Source organism: Coregonus lavaretus (assembly GCF_964263955.1).
Source record: "Coregonus lavaretus genome assembly, chromosome: 14".
NCBI classification, from domain to species: Eukaryota; Metazoa; Chordata; class Actinopteri; order Salmoniformes; family Salmonidae; genus Coregonus; species Coregonus lavaretus.
The window spans coordinates 43,151,850-43,174,339 of record NC_140001.1 but is presented as its reverse complement, the minus strand read 5'-3'; the positions used below and the strand labels follow the sequence as shown (position 1 = coordinate 43,174,339).

The following is a 22,490-nucleotide window of genomic DNA, read 5'->3' as shown; positions in this document are numbered from 1 at the left end:
CAGGTTTTGGGGGATTTGGAATGAGGGCTGCTAAAACTCTTGATGTAAAATGTGCAACGAAAAAAAACAACTATAAATATAGCATATACTAAGACAAAGAAACAGAACTATTTGAACTAACTTTTTCTAAGAATGTATTTTGATGATATAAATAGGTATTATTATTATTATTATTATTATTATTATTATTATTATTATTATGTATCTTCTGCTTGGTAAAAATAACCCATAAGAAAACAAACAAGAACTACAGTGGTCTCCCTGATATCCTTTAGGCACGGGAAAAACCGCAGCACCAGCTGAATGCATGATGTACTGTACCTATGTGTCCTCTTTTAAAAAAGCTCTGTCTACCTACCAGCACTGTGTCACTCAGTACGACTGTGACTCCGTCCATCCATACAGTGTGATGGGAGAGACTGTTGATGTTCTCAAGGGGTTTCTGTGTTTGTATTGCTGCTGCTAAACTCCAACAACCCAAACAGCCTCTGCTATATGCTCCTTGGTGTGGAATTTATCAACCTAGATGGTTTCCATTTTCATGCATACTGCAAGGAACTTTGCATTTACTTAATAAAAAAAACCTTTACAGTATATGTCAATACTGTGTTTGTGTTTTCTTATGTGTTTAAACTAGTGTCATGGGATCTTAAATGAGTGGGATGTAGGTAGTGGAATTTAAGGTCAGCTTGGATTGTTGAGTGTTGCCTGCGCTCAGGCAGTTTCAAAGATTTAAGGAGGTATAGGAGATGTATTGTGTACACTCCATGTCCTGTGCCTTTTGCTGCATTGAAATGATTATAATTACTGCAAACAAGCCAGCTCTGTGCGCTTCCTGCTCTTGTTGTCATTCTCAAAGCCTTCACAACAGGGTAGGGACTCTGGTACAATACGGGCACTGAGATGCGAAGTGTAGGCAGTGGCACTCAGCTAGAGACAATCCAGCACCATGGTAACCTAACAACAAAGTAAATCAGTCAAACATGAAACCAGCACCCGTGTCCTCAGCCTCCTGTGGATTGGTGGGTGTGAGCCAGAGTGAAAAGCCCACAACTTCCTAATTAGCTGAATAGCTTGCCAGTCAATAGTTTTTACGAGATTGAGCAATACATGTTGGGGCAGCAGCCAAGAAGTTCACTGCACTGATTTCACCCTCAGTCACATATACCATTCTAACACATCTTAGATTTACATCGGCACACTCCAACTAGCAAAACTACTTGTGAAAGCTTACAAGCACCAAAATATATTGGGTGGAAGACAAGCCGAGTCCGTTGTGTTGGAACAATGGTAGTTGGGAAGAAGTTGGCCAAAGAGTCCCTGCTGCCGTCTGTTCTGGAGGATGATGACGCAGAGATGGAGAGTGAGAGAACGCAACTGGGTGGGATAGGAAGCCGACCACCCAGCAGACCCAGGAAAGCTTTCAGTAGGGGAAGCGTCGACATACAGGTAGATGGGCAAATGGATCTGACTTGAGAGATAATAGTTTGAGGATATAGATTTGGTAGTGTGTCACTGAAAAACATTTTTTGTCACTTGTCTTTTACTTTTTTCAATATCCACTTTGAGGGACACAGTCCTACTGGTTTTCTTGATCAGCCTCTGATTAAAATGCATGAATAAATACCAGCATACTACAGCTCTCAAGAGTTTGGGTTATGCAGCCCTGTACTTACAGTACATCTGTAGTACAGGGATGTCTCCACTATCATTCTAAAACCAGCTGCTACAGTATGATCAGTGTCAATTCTTTGAGCCTCAGCCACACTCTCTCTCTCCCACTCCCTGCTGCAGACAGTGACCCGGTCAGGGTCCGGCCGTCACTCCAGCCCTGAGGGGGAGGTGTCAGACAGGGGTGAGAGAAAGGAGGAGAAGGAAGAAGAGGGCAGTGGAGGCGGAGGTTGCGATGGAGACACACAGGAGAGGGGGAAGGAATGTGTCATCACAGCTTCAGACGAGGACTATGACACAGACTTGGAGCTGGGAGGTAGGTAGCACATCGTAGCGCTGCGAGTTCTTAATAAAAGAGAGAACGAGAGAAAGGTGGGTGAATCACAAGTTCTGATAAAGGGTGTAAGAGAGCTAAGGGGCAGAGCGTGTGGTTTGCCACTGTCTCTTGTCTCGGGGGAAGAGAAATGGCTAACTGATGAGTCGTGTTTGACATTAACCGTTTCATCTCTGATAGATCATCAGACTTTCACATGCTTTTTCTCTTTGTATCCCTCTCGCTCTCTCTCTAGGAAGTCGTCGTTAACAATTTCATAGAAAGAACCCTCATCTTATTTCTGATCATTTGATCATATTTAGATCATGCTTTGAACATGAGCAACTGTCCCAATAAATCTCTCTCTATCCATCACCCCCCCCCCCCTCCGCTTTTCCTCCTGATTAGTTGAAGGGATGGCAGAAACAAACACCTACACATAGAGATTTCTGTTCTGCATCTTAATGACTTCATCTAGGCTTTGTAGTAAGGCCTCTTTCACCATAAGTGAAGGCCATCTGGTACATGAATGAGCTAGTACCCACTACCCAGTCCCCAGACGTGGTGAAATCAACCGCAAGGATACTTTAACGACCAAAGTCACATTGACAGCTTAGACCGTCTCAGAGGGATATGTAGAGATGCCAAGTCCTTTTACTTGTTTTGATAGTGAGTGGCTCTGATGGAGAAACGTGTGGCTGGTTCAGACCTGGGTTCAAATACTATTTGAAATCGTTCAAATACTTTGAGCGTTTGATTTAGTCTGTCTGATGTGCTCAGTGGACGGGGTTTGCTGTGTTGGGACTATTCTATTGGTTCCATTTTCAAGATGGCGCCGTACTGTATGGCTGCCGTCTTGTGAGCTCTAACCCAATTATTATTTTTATTTTGGTGTTTATCTTTATTTATTTTGCACGGAATGTATCCATTATCATTTATTATGCTCGACAAGAGCTTTTGAACATCACGTTACCAACCTCAATTCTGGCTTCAACTTCCACTTCGACTCATCTGCCCTGTGCTCTTTCTGTAATTCAAGAGGAAACGCCAGCAAAAAAGAAACAAGAGAGGGAGAGCACTGGCGAGATTAAGGCGAAGGGGAAAACCGGCCACCTCTTCCCTCCATTTTATTGGCCAGTGTATAGTTTCTTGATAATATGATGGATGACCTCCGATCGAGGTTTTGCTATCAACGGGACTCTCGTAACTGCAATACTCTCTGCCATTCTAAAGCATTGCTTTCGGACAAGATACCCCCCAAGGCAATCCAATTCGATGAATTCTCCATTCACCGAGCAGAGGACATTGCATTCAGGGAAATCGAGAGGGGGAGGGGTGTGCCGCTTCATCAACAGCAAATGTTGTGCTGACTCTAGCGTCTCTTGACACATTGTTCACCCGTCTTGGAATACCTGATGGTCAAATGCCGACCCTTCTACCTTCCGAGAGAGTTTTCAGCTGTTATCGTGATTGCTGTAAATATTCCACCTCAGGACAAGAAAAACAACAAGCTAGTACTTAATGAACTGTATGAGGCTATAAACAATCAGGAAACCTTACCCCGGAGGCTGCTTTCCTTGTTGCCTGTGAATTTAATTCTGCGTCATTAAGACACAATGCCCAACTTCCATGAACACATCACCTTCGCCACTAGGGGGCGATAAAGTCACCCTTTGGCAAAGCAGATCATATACTCTTGCTTCCTGTCTACAAGCAGAAGCTCAAACAGGAAGCACCCGTGATGCACTCTGTTGAGAAATGGCCCTCCGAATCGGATGCTATGCTACAAGACTGCTTTGCTAGCGCTGACTGGAATATGTTCTGGGACTCCACCAATAGCATCGACTAGCTAACCACCGCCGTCACCGGCTTCATTAGGAAATGCATCGCCAACGTCATCCCCACAGTGAAGGTTCGCCGCATCCCCAATCAAAAGCCCTGGATTAACACTGAGGTTGGCGCTAAGCTAAAAGACAGGGCTACCACACACAGGGCTATTTCAGCAAACCCCGAGGCTACGGCTGAGGACAGGAACAAGTACAAGAAGTCCCGCTGCGACCTCCGCAGAGACATCAAACAAGCAAAAGGACAATATAGGAACAAGGTAGAATCCTATTACACAGGCTCAAATGCCCAACGCATGTGACAGTCTACAGTCCATTACGGATTATAAAGGAAGACCCAGCCTTGATCTGCCCAACGATGCCTCTCTACCAGACGAACTCAATGCATTTTATGCACGCTTTGACAAAAACAACACAGAGCCATGCATCTGGGCCCCCGCTGACCCAGGGGACTGGGTGATCTCGCTCTCCGAGGCCGACATGAGTAATGTTTTTAATCAGGTCAACACTTGTAAGGCCTCGGGGCCGGACGGTATTACAGGGCACGTTCTCAGAGCATGCGCAGAACAGCTGGTAGGCATATTCACGATCATTTTCAACCTCTCCTTGTCCCAGTCTGTGATCCCCACATCTCAAGCTGACCACCATCATTCCTGTTCCCAAGAACTCTAAGGCTACCTGCCACAATGACTACCGCCCTGAAGTGCTTTGAAAGGTTGGTTATGGCACAATCAACAACAATCATCCTAGACACCCTAGACTCACTCCAATTTGCATACCGTGCCAACAGATCCATAGACTAAGCAATCTCAATTGCACTCCACACTGCCCTCACCCACCTAGATAAGAGGAATACCCATGTGAGAATGCTATTAATTGACTACAGCACAGTCCCCTCCAAACTCGTAAACTAGCTTGGGACCCTGGGACTGAACACCTCCCTCTGCAACTGGATCCTGGACTGTGATGAGGTGGTGTTGAAGGAGTCAGGCGCAGGAGGGTAAATCACATAATAACAGGCTTTAATCCGCAAAATACAGGGTTACGCAGAAATGCGTCAAACACACTCCAGGGCACAAAATAGGTGCACTGGAAAAATACAAGGCACACAGGAAAATACTCCCGTTGAACAAAATACATGCGCTCCACCGAGCTTCACTAACTTTCACAATAAACAATCAACCACAAGGACAAGGGGGCATTGGGAACACTTATACACAGACTAATTAGGGGATTAGAACCAGGTGTGTGTGATAACGAGACAAGACAATTGTGATGATGATTGGGGCGGCAGTGGTTAGTACTCCGGTGATGACGAACGCCGAAGCCTGCCCGAACAAGGAGGGGAGGCAGCCTCGGCCGAAGTCGTGACAGTACCCCCCTCCCCCCCGACAGGGACGGCCAGGAGGATGCGGAGCAGGGCGAGCCAGATGGCGACGGTGGAAATCCCGCAACAGGGAGGGAATCGAGGATATCCGGACCGTACCCCTCCCTCCCACTCCACGAGGTACTGAAGGCCCCCCACCCGACGCCTCGAATCCAGGATGGCACGGACAGAGTCCCCCGGGGCCCCCTCGATGTCCAGAGGAGGTGGAGGAACCTCCCGCACCTCAGACTCCTGGAGCGGACCAACCACCACCGGCCTGAGGAGAGACACATGAAACGAGGGGTTAATACGGTAATCTGGGGGAAGTAACAACCTATACGTAACCTAGTTGATTCTCCTCAGGACTTTGAACGGCCCCACAAACCGTGGGATCAGCTTCCGGCAGGGCAGGCAGAGGGGCAAATTCCGGGTCGAGAGCCAGACCCGATCCCCCGGTATGAAGACCGGGGCCTCACTGCGGTGACGGTCAGCGTTGGCCTTCTGACGACGCACGGCACGCTGGAGGTGAGCCACGGTGCCAGAACCGGTTGGTAACCTAAAACACATTGGAATGGTGTTAGGTTAGTAGAGGAGTGGCGGAGAGAGTTCTGGGCATATTCTGCCCATGGCAAGAACACCGACCACTCCCCCGGCCAGTCCTGGCAGTAGGACCGCAGGAACCTACCCACATCCTGATTTACTCGTTCCACCTGCCCATTTGACTCGGGGTGAAACCCAGAGGTCAGGCTGACCGAGACCCCCAGACGTTCCATGAACACCTTCCAAACCTTGGACGTGAACTGGGGACCTCGGTCGGACACAATATCCTCTGACACCCCGTAGTGCCAGAAGACGTGAGTAAACAGGGCCTCTGCAGAATAGGGCCCACCTGGCCTGGCGAGGATTCAGCCTCCTCGCTGCCCAGATGTACTCCAGGTTACAGTGGTCAGTCCAGACGAGGAAAGGGTGTTTCGCCCCTTCGAACCAATGCCTCAGCTCCTGATCACCGTCGTAGTTCTGCTCCGCCAGGCTGAGCTTCTTAGAGAAGAAGGCACAGGGGCGGAGCTTGGGTAGCGTGCTCGAGCGTTGAGACAGGACAGCTCCTATCCCAACCTCGGACGCATCCACCTCCACTACAAATGGTAGTGATGAATCGGGGTGGGCCAGTACTGGGGCTGAGGTGAACAGACCCCGCAGTTTGCTGAAGGCCAGGTCAGCCTCAGCAGACCAGCGGAGCAGGGACGGCCCACCCTTCAACAGGGAGGTAATGGGAGCTGTGACCTTGCCAAAGCCCTGGATAAACCTCAGATAGTAGTTGGCAAAGCCAAGGAAGCGCTGCACCTCCTTAACCGTGGTTGGAGTCGGCCAATTACGCATGGCTGAAATGCAATCTCCCTCCATCTCCACACCTGAGGTGGAAATGCGGTATCCAGGGAAGGAGACGGACTGCTGGAAAAACATACACTTCTCTGCCTTAGCATAAAGGTCATTTTCCAACAGTCGGGCCAGCACCTTGCGAACCAGGGACACATGCTCGGCGCGCGTAACGGAATACACCAGGATGTCATCGATGTAGACCACTACACCATGACCAAGCATGTCCCGAAACACCTAGTTCACAAAGGACTGGAAAACTGAGGGAGCATTCATTAAACCATAGGGCATCACCAGGTATTCATAATGCCCGTGGTTGTACTAAATGCTGTCTTCCATTCATCTTCCTCTCGGATATCGCACCAGGTTGTACGCACTCCTGAGATCTAATTTGGTGAAGAAGCGCGCCCCATGCATTGATTCAATCACTGAAGGAATGAGGGGGAGAGGATAACTAAATGTTATCGTCTCCCTGTTCAGTGGTCGATAATCAATGCACGGGCGCAGACCTCCGTCCCACATATGTTTCCATAGCCACCGTTTCAACCTGTGACAGGGGGTATATATGACTCCTGGGAGGTACAGCGTCTACCCAGAGGTTTATCGCGCAATCCCCCGCCCGATGAGGTGGTCATTTAGTCGCCTGCGTTTTAGAGAACGCTTGCGCCAGATCGAGGTATTCAGGGGAATGCGCACGGTGGAGGTACTGTCTGGACTTTCCACCGTGGTTGCACCAACGGAAAGATCTAGACACCTACCCTGACACTCTCGCGACCACCCCGTGAGAGCCCTCTGCGGCCATGAGAAGGTGGGGTTGTGGAGTGCTAGCCAAGGGATACCTTATACCACAGGGAAAGCAGGAGATTCAATAATCAAAAAAATAACCTGCTCACAATTAGTCTACTGGGTGATCATGGTGACTGGTATCGTGACTTCCGTAACAAACCCGGACCCTATTGGTCGACTATCGAGTACTCTGATGGGGAGTGGAATGGATAGGGGAACCAATGAAAAGCCTTGACGGCGTGCGAATGCCCTGTCCATAAAGTTCCCAGCTGTGCTTGAATCGACTAGCGCCTTACACTGGGGAACTACCATGTGATCGGGAAAGTGGATAGGTAGGGTACAGTGAGCAACAGAGGGCTCTGAACAAGTGTGGGTGTTCGATACCCGGGGTGATGCGTGAGTGCCCTGCCTGCCGCCTCCAGTCCCAAAAGAACGTTGACTATGACATGTGGTGTACTGTCCCTTCGTGCCACCAGAGTGGCACTGTCGCTATCCTCCTCCGCTGTCTCGGCTAGCGGCTCCACCCAGCTCCATCTGCTCGGGATCCGAGTCGTCCGGGGTGGAAACGGGCAGACCCCTTCCAGGACGTCCTCTGGCTGCCAGCAGGTTGTCCAATCGAATGGCCATGTCCACCAGTTTATTAAACGACAACATGGTGTCCCGGCAATCTAGCTCCCGTCAGACGTCCTCGCGCAGATGGCACCGGAATTGGTCGATCAGGGCCCGCTCGTTCCACCCGGACCCCGCTACCAGCGTCCGAAACTCCAAATGCGAAGTCCTGCGCGGTCCTCGTCCCCTGCCTCAGGTGGACCAGTCGCTCACCCGCCTCTCGACCCTCGGGCGGGTGATCGAAGACCGCCCGAAAGAGGCGAGCGAACTCCCTGTAGTCCTCCAATGCGGCTCCTCCTTCGTTCCACACCACGTTGGCCCACTCCAGGGCTTTCCCACAGAGGCAGGAAACGAGGACGTACACCTTCTCCTGCTCCGATGGTTCCGGCCTGATGCTGGCGAAGTAAAGCTCCAATTGGAGGAGGAATCCCTGGCACAGCACCGCCGTCCCATCAAACGCCCGTGGTCGGGATATCTGGATCCCTCCGGATGCTGGGGTGTAGGTGGCTGGATCCGGTTGGCCAGCTGGTCTCGACAGATCTGAAGAACCCGATCCATCGCTTCCCCCAAGCTGGCAAGCATCGTGGAATGCTCCTGGACCCGTGCCACGACACCAGGCATGCGCTCTTCTCCTGCTGACTCCATGAAAGCGGGTGGGTGATTATGTGATGAGGTGGTGTTGAAGGAGTCAGGCGCAGGAGGGTAAATCACAGAATAACAGGCTTTAATCTGCAAAGTACAGGGTTACGCAGAAATGCGTCAAAAACACAAGGCACACGGGAAAATACTCCCGTCAAACAAAATACACGCTCTCCACCAAGCTTCACTAACCTTCACAATAAACAATCACCCACAAGGACAAGGGGGCAGAGGGAATACTTATACACTGACTAATTAAGGGATTAGAACCAGGTGTGTGTAATAACGAGACAAGACAATTGTGATGATGATTGGGGCGGCAGTGGTTAGTACTCCGGTGACGATGAACGCCGAAGCCTGACGGAACAAGGAGGGGAGGCAGCCTCGGCCGAAGTCGTGACATGGACTTTCTAATGGGCCGACCCCAGTTGGTGAGGGTAGGCAACCTCACCTCCGCCATACTGACCCTCAACACGGGGGCCCCACAGGGGTGTGTGCTTTGTCCCCTCCTGTACTACCTGTTCACCCATGCCTGCATGGCCAAGCATGAATCCAACACCATCATCAAGTTTGCTGATGACACAACGGTGGTAGGCCTGATCACCGGCGACAATGAGACAGCCTACAGGGAGGAGGTCAGTGACCTGGCAGAGTGGTGCCAGGACAACAACCGCTCCCTCAATGTCAGTAAGACCAAGGAGCTGATTGTGGACTACAGGAAATGGGGGGGCAGGGACTGCAGTGGAGCGGGTCGAGAGCTTCAAGTTCCTCGGTGTCCAAATCACTAAGGACTTAAAATGGTCCACACTTATGCAAACAGTGCTCAGGAGGTTGAAAATATTTGACATGGGCCTTCAAATCCTCAAAAAGTTGCACCATTGAGAGCATCTTGACTGGCTGCATCACTGCTTGGTATGGCAACTGCACCGCCCTTGATTGCATGGCGCTACAGATGGTTGTGCGGACAGCCCAGTACATTACTGTGGCCGAGCTCCCTGCTATCCAGGACCACTATAACAGTCGGTGTGAAAGGAAGGCCCGGGAAATTGTTGAAGACTCCAACCACCCAAGCCATAGACTGTTCTCACTGCTTCCGCACAGCAAGCGGTACCGGAGCAACAAGTCTGACACCAACAGGCTCCTGAACAGCTTCTGTCCCCAAGCCATAAGACTGCTAAATAGAAAACAAAATGGCTACACAGACTATCTGCATTGACCCTTCTATTTAATTTTGTATTTTTGCACTGACTCTATGCACACTCACATACTCTACACACTCACTCACACTGACACTCCAACACACACACACACACACACACACACAATTCATTTGCTCACACACTCACATAGAAACATCATATGCACTGCTGCTACTCTGTTTATCATACATCCTGATGCCTAGCCACCTTACCCCTATACATATCTACCCCTACCACTCCAATATCCCTGTACATTATAAATATGGTATTGGCACTGACCCTGGAACTGACCCTGTATATAGCTTACTTACTTTCTTCTATTTCTCATGTGTTTTTGTTCTACTTAAAACTTGAAACATTGTGTCAGGCAAGTTCATTCAAGCCCAGCTAAGGTACTTGAAAGGATTTCAAACAGTATTTGAACTCATGTCTTGTGTCTGCTTGGTTCTGTTGCAGATGTGAGGGAGGCATATGACCCGACGGGCCAGACTCGGTACAGGGAGGCGTGTAGAATGTACAACGTAGTCCCTGTATCCTATTTCCTGAGACAGATGGGCAACACTGAGCTGACCATGATGCACCATGGCCTAGGGCCTCAGGTAAGACTGACCAGGCCAGTGCTCTGTTTGAATAATGCAAAAATGTTCCCTTCCACGGTCTCTCCCTCATGCCCTCTCATGGTCTCCTCCTCCAATGAGCTTTGAGAGGGAAGCAAGGAATTGAGGAAACAAGGATGGAGGAAGCAAGGATTTTACATAATGAATTGACCAGTGCCCTGTTTGAATAATGTAAACATGTTCCCTTCCCTTCCTTCTCCTTCCTTACTGATTAGGTTAATTTTAAGTGATTATTGATCTTACAGAATGTTTAAGGGTGAAAGGAGGGTTTCCATCAATCCAATCAGATCAGATCAGTAATGAGGAATGGATGGAGGGGAGAGTGGATTCAGTTACTCTTTCCTTAACTCTGTATCATGAAGGCTACATAACACAAGCATATACAGTATATATGACATAATACGTTCCAGGGTTACAGGTCAGCTTTTGACGATTGACTTTAGGCTACATAGTGATGAGAAAAACAGTATTTGGTTGAACTGATTGTCTAGATTAACACTAGCCAACTAGTTTACCTATATAATGTTCTGTGTCATACTGTAACTGAAGTCAGTTGTCAGGACAACAGTTATGAACTTTGCTGTGTCATTATCCTGACAGAATGATTAAGCCTTTACAATGGAAGATTCAAGTGAAACGTTACCTTGCATCTGCAAAAGCTGTGCACTTAAAACAGCTCTGAAACAGCGCTGGAAAACCACAGTAGCCAGCCATATGCTTGTTATCTAATTGCCAAGTAGATAGTCTTATCCACAGCAATATGTTCTGGATACTGTTTAACACCAAATCTACTGATACGGCTGGCTGACTGGAGCCTAAAGCTAAGGTAAAACGCATCTTTCAAATCATCTGCACAGCCTTGTACTCTCTCTTTAGCCAGACAAAACAATCATTTCTTAGACTGTCTCATTCCCTGAATCCACACCTCCCTCCATGTGACCTCTGTTTGCTTCATTAGTCTAAACCATGGAGCATCTCTTTTATTATTAAACCGTGCAACTAAAGCCTAGTGGATACGAGAGGGCCTTTCTATAAAGAACAAGGTCATTCTGGCACCCATTAGATGGGTGAGGTGTTTTCATAATAGGTACCTGGTAAAAGAGGAAAAAAACCACACAGACAGGCACACACGTGGTCTCGAGAGCACATCCTCCTCTCTTCATAAAAAAAGAGGGGGGAAAAAACCCAACAGGAGACGAAAGAGAGAGAAAAAGAGAAAAGAGAGATAGAAACAAACTAAATAGTCTTTGTGTGAAATGTGTTCGGTAGGGCACCAAAGCGCTGGCGGTTTCCTTGGTAACCAACACTTCCCTCCTGAAGCTGAACCTCAGGGATAATTGGATGGAAGGGACTGGCGGGGCTGCCATGGCCGAGATGTTAAAGGAGAACTGTTACATCACAGGTGGGCACTCCTCCAACCTCCGCTCCGGGACCCAGGGGGCTCAGGGAGGTGGCGGTGCCACCCACACCCCCTGCCATCCTTGTCGTGCCTCGACACCTAGGGACCTATTTAACATTCAGTCAGTGTCTAGATAGCAGCTAGCTCCGTACACAGTTCATGATCCAAGGGAGGAGAGTGAGAGGAGAGTGAGGGTTGTTATTTTTACATAAAGAGGTGGTTAAGGCCCTTAAGGATCTACCTGCTGACATTCATTCTCTCTCAGCAGTCGATATGTCAGATTGTTTCACTGCTGAGTGTGTCATTATATCCACCACCACAATTCCAATGGTCCTATTTCAGAACTAATAACTGTCATTCACAATGCCTTAATGGCACTGCTATTAGAATAATAGGTTAACTGCTGCCAACGAAAGTGGAAAGTGGAAAGTGATGCTTTAAGATTGTATCTCACCTGAACAAAGCCGGCAGATATATCATTGGATTACATTAGATTTTAAACATTGTAGCTTTGATGAGAGGACAAATTGGTTTCAACAAATGCAAATCAATTGAATAATCTTTATAAAGTGTCAGGCAGACAACATTACAACAGGATGAATACATTAACGACAACCTATACCATAAAAGAGGACAGGACAGATACTCACAAACAACAACAGACAGCTCAACCTTCTGCTCTACTCTAACCCTGTATGACCTCCGACCTCTCTGTGACCTCTGTGTGTCTCCCTCTCAGAGGTGGACCTGGGGGAGAACAGGCTGGGGGAGTGTGGTGCCCAGGCCCTGTCCAGTATGCTGATGGAGAACACCACACTGGTCTCACTCGGCCTGTCCGGGAACGAGCTGGCTGACCGGGCCGCACAACACCTGGCCCAGACCCTGACCTCCAACACCAAGCTGGAGACCCTAGACCTCAGTCACAACACCATAGGAGATGCAGCAGGTAGGGTTTGGGTACAGTATGTGTGTGTGTGTGTGTGTGTGTGTGTGTGTGTGTGTGTGTGTGTGTGTGTGTGTGTGTGTGTGTGACCTTAGCCACAACATGACGGCAGACACAGCTGGTACACTAGGGTTGTAGTAGTGTGTCTATCTAACCCATACCCTGGACTTAACCTTCAACATATAGTACAGTAGGGGTTGGATACCCTGGGCATGAAGGGGATGAAGAGGTGACAGAGAGGGAAAGAGTTTGGGTAGGGTACCCACCTCAGCCACAACACCATGGGAGACACAGCATTTAATAGTTGTGTGTCTTGGGTTGGGTGAGTTGGTAATTGGAGAGGAACTGTGCATTTATAATTAGAACAGTAGTGGTCTGAGAACAGAGCTTTGAGAAACACCCAACAAATGTTGTAAAGAACATACCCAGCCATAACCTTTGTCTTAAGATGTCTCAAGACATCTTGAAACATAAAGTTGGGCTGTTTCGAGACACTTTGAAAGAGCTAAACAAATTCCAATATAGGCCCTAACCAACATGACATCTTCCTATTTTTGGATGAGGAATTATTTTCCATTAAAGAAGTTCATGTCCTTGAGAGTCTCACAGAAATTACAGTTATTTTTCTAAAGAATACTGGATAACAGCCTCCACTCCACAGTCACCTCTGGTACGGTTCACAGCACTTGGCTGTTAGATAAACAAATTCATGTAATCCACTATAACTCACAACCAAAAGTGAATCACTTCAATTTCAAGCTCTAAATTTCCTAATCAATTGCTCAAATGTATCAGTGTATCGCTATCCAGTGGGGCGTAGAAAACATCCACTGTTTCTCAGCCTTAATAACATATTTTCCAGACAACTGAAAAGACTGCAGCCAGTGAGTTTATGAAACACACAGATACACATTCACACAGATACACATACACACAGATACACATACACACAGATACACACTGGTGGTGACATACTGATGCAGAGCAGCTAGGGACAGACCACAGATTTTGTAGCAGATTGTGGCATTCCTTCATTATAAGCTCACTCAATTGGTTGTGGATGAGATTTGTGATGAAAACCCTTACCTGACGCAGAGTAAATGACAAAACCAGACCGTGGGGCTTCAGAAAAGGTCTGAGGAATTAAAACTGAGACAATTGCTATGTCTAAGGAAGGGGAGAGGAACCAACCCAAGCGAAAACAAAAGTATATTTTAATATATTATAAGTATACTAAAGTATACTTAAATATACAAAAAATTCAAATATTATACTTCACATAAGATATGTATTTTTCTAGTATATCTGAAGTATACTATAAATATGCTATCATCACACTTCAATACACTTATTAAAAGTGTACTTTAAATTAATTGTTTTTCAGTCTAAGTATACTATCATTAAACTTAAACACACTCATTAAAACTGTACTTCAATTTCAAACACTTTCATTGTAAGTTAGTATATTCATTCAAAATACACTTGGAGTTGAAGCATTACTTTTTTTTATGAAACTCTGTGAGTGATCAAGTACACTAAGTATAAAGTGCCTTGCAAAAGTATTCATACCACCTTGGATTCCTTCACATTTTATTGCGTTACAAAGTGGGGTTAAAATTGATTTGTGTCATTTTCTGTCAACAATGAACTCAAAATATTCTTCAATGTCAAAGTGGAAGTAAAATAATAAAAAATAAGATTAATAAAAATGTGATAACTAAAATATACAGTGAGGGAAAAAAGTATTTGACCCCCTGCTGATTTTGTACGTTTGCCCACTGACAAAGAAATGATCAGTCTATAATTTTAATGGTATGTTTATTTGAACAGTGAGAGACAGAATAACAACAACAAAATCCAGAAAAAAGCATGTCAAAAAATGTATACATTGATTTGCATTTTAATGAGGGAAATAAGTATTTGATCTTAAAGGGAGTGCTCCTAATCTCAGCTTGTTACCTGTATAAAAGACACCTGTCCACAGAAGCAATCAATCAATCAGATTCCAAACTCTCCACCATGGCCAAGACCAAAGAGCTCTCCAAGGATGTCAGGGACAAGATTGTAGACCTACACAAGGCTGGAATGGGCTACAAGACCATCGTCAAGCAGCTTGGTGAGAAGGTGACAACAGTTGGTGCAATTATTCGCAAATGGAAGAAACACAAAAGAACTGTCAATCTCCCTCTGCCTGGGGCTCCATGCAAGATCTCACCTCGTGGAGTTGCAATGATCATGAGAACGGTGAGGAATCAGCCCAGAACTACACGGGAGGATCTTGTCAATGATCTCAAGGCAGCTGGGACCATAGTCACCAAGAAAACAACTGGTAACACACTACGCCGTGAAGGACTGAAATCCTGCAGCGCCCGCAAGGTCCCCCTGCTCAAGAAAGCACATATACAGGCCCGTCTGAAGTTTGCCAATGAACATCTGAATGATTCAGAGGAGAACTGGGTGAAAGTGTTGTGGTCAGATGAGACCAAAATCGAGCTCTTTGGCATCAACTCAACTCGCCGTGTTTGGAGGAGGAGGAATGCTGCCTATGACCCCAAGAACACCATCCCCACCGTCAAACATGGAGGTGGAAACATTGTGCTTTGGGGGTGTTTTTCTGCTAAGGGGACAGCACAACTTCACCGCATCAAAGGGACGATGGACGGGGCCATGTACCGTCAAATCTTGGGTGAGAACCTCCTTCCCTCAGCCAGGGCATTGAAAATGGGTCGTGAATGGGTATTCCAGCATGACAATGACCCAAAACACACGGCCAAGGCAACAAAGGAGTGGCTCAAGAAGAGGCACATTAAGATCCTGGAGTGGCCTAGCCAGTCTCTAGACCTTAATCCCATAGAAAATCTGTGGAGGGAGCTGAAGGTTCGAGTTGCCAAACGTCAGCCTCGAAACCTTAATGACTTGGAGAAGATCTGCAAAGAGGAGTGTGACAAAATCATCCTGAGATGTGTGCAAACCTGGTGGCCAACTACAAGAAACGTCTGACCTCTGTGATTGCCAACAAGGGTTTTGCCACCAAGTACTAAGTCATGTTTTGCAAAGGGGTCAAATACTTATTTCCCTCATTAAAATGCAAATTAATTTATAACATTTTTGATGTGTTTTTCTGGATTTTGTAGTTGTTATTCTGTCTCTCACTGTTCAAATAAACCTACCATTAAAATTATAGACTGATCATGTCTTTGTCAGTGGGCAAACGTACAAAATCAGCAGGGGATCAAATACTTTTTTCCCTCACTGTAGTAATTGCATAAGTATTCAGCCCCTTTGTTTAGGCAAACCGAAATTTGTGCAGGAGTAAAATTTGGCTTAACAAATCACAGAATATGTTACATGGATTTTTTTTATGACTAACCCTTCCTCTGTTCGCCATACATACAACATCTGTAAGGTCCCTCAGTCAAGTATTGCATTTCAAGCACAGATTCAACTACAAAGACCAGTGAGCCTTTTCGAAAGCCTCATAAAAAGGGCAGTGATTGGTAACAATATTAAATCAGACATTTAATATATTTTTAAGCATTGTCAAGTTAATAATGATGCTGTGGATTATGTATTAAACCACCCAGACACATCAAAGACAGTAGGACCTTGTGAATTGAGCTGCAGGACAGGAATGAAACTGCTCAGGGATGTTACCATGAGGCCATTGGTGATTGTAAAACAGTTACATAGTTCAATGGCTGTGATGGGAGAAAACTGAGGATGGATCAACAACATTGTAGTGACTCCACAAGAATAACTTAAATGACAGAGTGAAACGAAGAATCCAAAACATACAGTGGGGAGAACAAGTATTTGATACACTGCCGATTTTGCAGGTTTTCCTACTTACAAAGCATGTAGAGGTCTGTCATTTTTATCATAGGTACACTTAAACTGTGAGAGACGGAATCTAAAACAAAAATCCAGAAAATCACATTGTATGATTTTTAAGTAATTAATTTGCATTTTATTGCATGACATAAGTATTTGATACATCAGAAAAGCAGAACTTAATATTTGGTACAGAAACCTTTGTTTGCAATTACAGAGATCATACGTTTCCTGTAAGTCTTGACCAGGTTTGCACACACTGCAGCAGGGATTTTGGCCCACTCCTCCATACAGACCTTCTCCAGATCCTTCAGGTTTTGGGTCTGTCGCTGGGCAATACGGACTTTCAGCTCCCTCCAAAGATTTTCTATTGGGTTCAGATCTGGAGACTGGCTAGGCCACTCCAGGACCTTGAGATGCTTCTTACGGAGCCACTCCTTAGTTGCCCTGGCTGTGTGTTTCTGGTCGTTGTCATGCTGGAAGACCCAGCCACGACCCATCTTCAATGCTCTTACTGAAGGAAGGAGGTTGTTGGCCAAGATCTCGTGATACATGGCCCCATCCATCCTCCCCTCAATACGTGCAGTCGTCCTGTCCCCTTTGCAGAAAAGCATCCCCAAAGAATGATGTTTCCACCTCCATGCTTCACGGTTGGGATGGTGTTCTTGGGGTTGTACTCATCCTTCTTCTTCCTCCAAACACGGCGAGTGGAGTTTAGACCAAAAAGCTAAATTTTTGTCTCATCAGACCACATGACCTTCTCCCATTCCTCCTCTGGATCATCCAGATGGTCATTGGCAAACTTCAGACGGGCCTGGACATGCGCTGGCTTGAGCAGGGGGACCTTGTGTGCGCTGCAGGATTTTAATCCATGACGGCGTAGTGTGTTTCTAATGGTTTTCTTTGAGACTGTGGTCCCAGCTCTCTTCAGGTCATTGACCAGGTCCTGCCGTGTAGTTCTGGGCTGATCCCTCACCTTCCTCGTGATCATTGATGCCCCACGAGGTGAGATCTTGCATGGAGCCCCAGACCGAGGGTGATTGACCGTCATCTTGAACTTCTTCCATTTTCTAATAATTGCGGCAACAGTTTTTGGCTTCTCACCAAGCTGCTTGCCTATTGTCCTGTAGCCCATCCCAGCCTTGTGCAGGTCTACAATTTTATCCCTGATGTCCTTACACAGCTCTCTGGTCTTGGCCATTGTGGAGAGGTTGGAGTCTGTTTGATTGAGTGTGTGGACAGGTGTCTTTTATACAGGTAACGAGTTCAAACAGGTGCAGTTAATACAGGTAATGAGTGGAGAACAGGAGGGCTTCTTAAAGAAAAACTAACAGGTCTGTGAGAGCCGGAATTCTTACTGGTTGGTAGGTGATCAAATACTTATGTCATGCAATAAAATGCAAATTAATTACTTAAAAATCATACAATGTGATTTTCTGGATGTTTGTTTTAGATTCCGTCTCTCACAGTTGAAGTGTACCTATGATCAAAATTACAGACCTCTACATGCTTTGTAAGTAGGAAAACCTGCAAAATCTGCAGTGTATCAAATACTTGTTCTCCCCACTGTACATCTTGTATGTAACAAGGCACTAAAGTAATACTGCAAAAGCCTAAATGCAAAGCCTTATGTTTAGGGCAAATCCAACACAACACATCACTGAGTAACTGTCGCCTTATTTTCAAGCATGGTGGTGGCTGCATCATGGTATGGGTATGCTTGACATTGGCAAATACTGGGACGTTTTTCCGGATAAAAAGAAATGGAATTGAGCTAAGAACAGGCAAAATCCTAGAGGAAAACCTGCTTCAGTCTGCTTTACAACAGACACTGGGAGAGGAAGTCACCTTTCAGTAGGACAATAACTTACAACACAAGGCCAAATCTACACTGGAGTTGCTTACCAAGAAGACAGTGAATGTTCCTGAGTGGCCAAGTTACAGTTTTGACTTAAATCTGATTGAAAATCTATGGCAAGATTAGAATATTGCTGTTTAGCCATCTTGACAGAGATTGAAGAATTATGAAAAGAATAAAGGGCTAATATTGCACAATCCAGGTGTTTAAAGCTCTTAGAGACTTACCAAAGAAGACTCACCTCTGTAATCTCCGCCAAAGGTGTTTCTAACATGTATTGACTCATGGGGTTGAATGATGCAACGGCTATATTTTAGTTATTTAATTTCTATCAATCTTTTTGAAAAAATTTATAGAAATCTTCCGCTTTGAGATTAGAGTATTTTGCGTAGATTAATGACAAACAAATGTACAATTAAATCCATTTTAATCCAACTTTGTAACAATAAAATATGAAGAAATCCAAGAGGTATGAATACTTTTGCAAGGCACTGTAGTTTCAGTGCCAATAATGAGTTTTGAAGTACTTTCTTAATTCCTGTTCAGAAGAGTGCAGAGAAAGTTGACAAAGATTTCGATTGTTTATTCCACATAAGCAAACACGCACAGCTGAGGAACATGCTTCCTGAGAGTATACACTTTCATATCTCAAGAAAATATACTTAAGTATACTTTCAAAAAAGAATATTTAACATAAATGTCCACAAAATATATTTAAAGTATACTTTCAAAAACGCAAGTGCACAACAATTAGCATATTACCCAGCATCCTTTTCTGCAGCTGAAGTTTTGATATATAACATGATATTGTTCTTCATATTTAGCTTATTCAAATGTTTTGATGTTCATTTTCAAGCTGAATAATGTTGTACTTTTAATTTCACATGACATATTACAAATTTTTTGAAATGTAAATGTATTACCGTAATATTAATAAGAATTAAGCTTTAGCCACTACTGCTTTGTAAAAAGCACGTTAACATTTACTGAGAAGATGCCTTGGTCAATGCAAGTAACCTTTACGTGGTTAATTGCAATAGCTGATGTGGTTAATTAGCAGAAGTGTATTTGTAAAAGTATACTTGAAACACATTATAAATACACTTTTTTGTTGTAAAGGAAATACACACATTTTAATTCAAATACCATTTAAGTATAATTCTAATTCATGAGAAATATACATAAAATGTTTTTTCCACTTGGGAAGTGTGTCTTCCAAGTGTGTGTGGGTGGAGGGGGTAGTGTGTGTGTGTGTTCGTAACATCTTCACTGTCTCTTCTAAAATGATCACTGTGTGGTGGTCCTCTGTAGCTCAGCTGGTAGAGCACGGCGCTTGTAACGCCAAGGTAGTGGGTTCGATCCCCGGGACCACCCATACGTAAAAATGTATGCACGCATGACTGTAAGTCGCTTTGGATAAAAGCGTCTGCTAAATGGCATATTATTATTATTTAGTGTATTAGTTTTGAATCATACACGCATATCAGACACTTAGTACTCTTCCCATCACTGATTTAATAAATTATATATAATCTTCTCATATACTGTGATTGTTGTCATAGGAACACCAGTCTTGAATATTGACCCATGATGATTAACAGTGTCAATTAAGATATACTGACATTTTATTAGTTTTGCTTGACTGTTATTGCCTTTCCTCAGAGCAAAATTAGGTAAATAGAGAGCCATCACTGTCTATAACAGTGAATTCTATGTGTTGAAAGGAGATCTGATCGTTGTGATGGAAATGCATTACTCCTCAATGAGGATAATCCACTCTCTTGGGGTGCATCTCAGTTTAAAGTGGCATTCCTCTCCTTCTCTCCTTTCCTTCATATACACTGACAGGAAAGAAAGGTGGACAGGTGAAAGCAAATTCCTGGTAGTGGTAGGGATCCACCATATTGCTTCCACATGTCCTGTGCTTTTTCCCCAATGATAAAGGTAAAGGAGAGGTGACAAGGAGAGGTGACAAGAAGAGGAGACAAGGGATGCCACTTAAGACTATTGAGACACAGCTTCTTTTTCTTTCACCAGGTCAGGTCCTAGGACATGCTATTGCTGAGAACACAGGGCTGAAATCATTGAGTCTGGCCTGGAACTGTATACGGGGGAAAGGAGTTGTGGCTTTGGCTAAAGGCCTTGGGGTAAATCATATAACATAGCGTACATGCTATGTAATCTAGGTCTAGTGCATATTGACACGTATCTGTTGATTTAAGGCCACTTTGCAGTAATATGCCTAGTCCTCACTTGAATGCCAGAGGCTAACAGAAGACGTAATAGCCCTTATAGTAGATCATTTCAACCCATTTATACAGTATGAACTTTGCTTTTCATCTATTAATATCTTGTGGACAAATGTACAAGCTCTGGCGCTAGATTTTGGTTCTGGGTTACATCTACAGTATCTGATCTTGTTCAAATGATTTCATGAAACTCTAACTGAGCTCAGTTAAATCAGATATTCTGTTCCGGAGTACTGTGAAATGGTTTGTAATAATACCATTCTCTTGTAATGTCCCAGGACAACATATTCCTCAGAACACTGGATCTGTCTTACAACGGTCTGGGTAAGGATGGAGCCATAGCTTTAGGAGAGGCTCTCAAAGACAACAACACTCTAGAGGACCTCAATATAAGGTACAACATTTCTGCATGTATTTGCTTGTTATGCTTATACTCTTTTCTCAATTAACATTCAAAGTTATTAAACAGACGGTCCTAAAATAGGCAGCATAGTATGACGTAAAGCTTTTGATTTAGACGGATGACATTATCTGTTGAAATTTGGCTGCAAAACATTCTATGAGATAACTGCTATCACTTCAAAATGTAAAGACGTCCTTTGAAAGGCAACAGTTTTGTATTGCTTGCCTCACACCCCCAACACTTATTGTTTTTTGTATATCTCCCACAGTAACAATCGAATACCCCCTGAAGGTGCGATTCGCTTCACCATGGGCCTCAAAGTAAACAAGACTATAAAAAAACTCAATGTAAGTCAGAAAAGAGATTGGCTGTAGTTTGGAAAGCAGTGGGGAATATGCGTGAGGGAGAAATTGGTAAAAGTGGGATAAAATGCTCATCACTATATTTTTCAAGATAAACACCCAAGAAGCAGCCTCAAAAAATAGGTAGTAGAAAGACAAAAAAGGTTAATATTTTATACTATGTCTATTAATGTTTGCCAGTGTTATCTTTTGTGATTCTATGTTAATTAACCCGTCTTTGGTCAGATGGGGAGGAATCCTATACAGACTGCCGGGTGTTACGGAGTCCTGAAAGCAATCCAGGGGAACCCAGAATCAGCTATGGAGTGCCTGGACTTTTCTGTAGGTCATGGATTTTCACTTGTCTTATTTTCACTTGAATGAATGAATGAATGAATGAATGAATGACCCATTCACAACACACCACCTACCTATTGATGCAAAACCACTCACCTGATAATGTGTGTCTCTGTGCACTATAACCTCTAGGACATAACAGTGAATCAGGACTTTGAGGATTTGTACGTTGCCTTAACAGACATATTCCCAAACATCAGAGTCAAACACGGAGGAAGAATCGACACATTCAGAAAACCAAAGGCCTAAGTGAGAGGTTTTCCATTTGATTACTTTGCATTACCAGGCCACTACCCAAAGTCATATTGTTTTTGCAAAGTAAAGCAGTGAAACATTACAATGATTTGTTCTTTTAGAATCACCAACCATGAAGGGAGTCTGAATGAAACAAGTTAATAAGGTGTTAATACAATGTTGTTTTTATTTTTTCTGTCCTTAGTGGCCTCGTTTGACCCATCAAGAGGATATATTTTCCTCAAGACAGCAAGGAGTTAAGGCATCTGGAATAGCAGATGTTTATGAAATGCCAATCTAGGTGAATTGAATGCACAATGCATTGACAACCTTTCTTGCCTACAGCACCAAGACAACCTGTCAATTCTATTGAAGAACTACTGTACTTTAGTATACTTTACGTCTCAGGGCTTGTGGAAATGGGTATTCAATTCTTGGGAACATCATGATCTGAATA

The 22,490-nt window shown here is 44.8% G+C and overlaps 1 protein-coding gene across 1 annotated transcript; it reads left to right on the top strand.

The window, feature by feature from the left end:
* Positions 1-1,287: 1,287 nt before the first annotated feature.
* Positions 1,288-22,048, top strand: lrrc74b (leucine rich repeat containing 74B; the record flags this gene model as incomplete). The annotated part of the gene is made up of 10 exons (XM_084177332.1): positions 1,288-1,449; positions 1,795-1,987; positions 10,258-10,400; positions 11,688-11,820; positions 12,557-12,763; positions 20,487-20,596; positions 20,977-21,092; positions 21,370-21,448; positions 21,689-21,784; positions 21,932-22,048. The coding sequence occupies 10 exons, from the start codon at positions 1,288-1,290 to the stop codon at positions 22,046-22,048; spliced, it is 1,356 nt and encodes a 451-aa protein (XP_084033458.1).
* Positions 22,049-22,490: the final 442 nt, after the last annotated feature.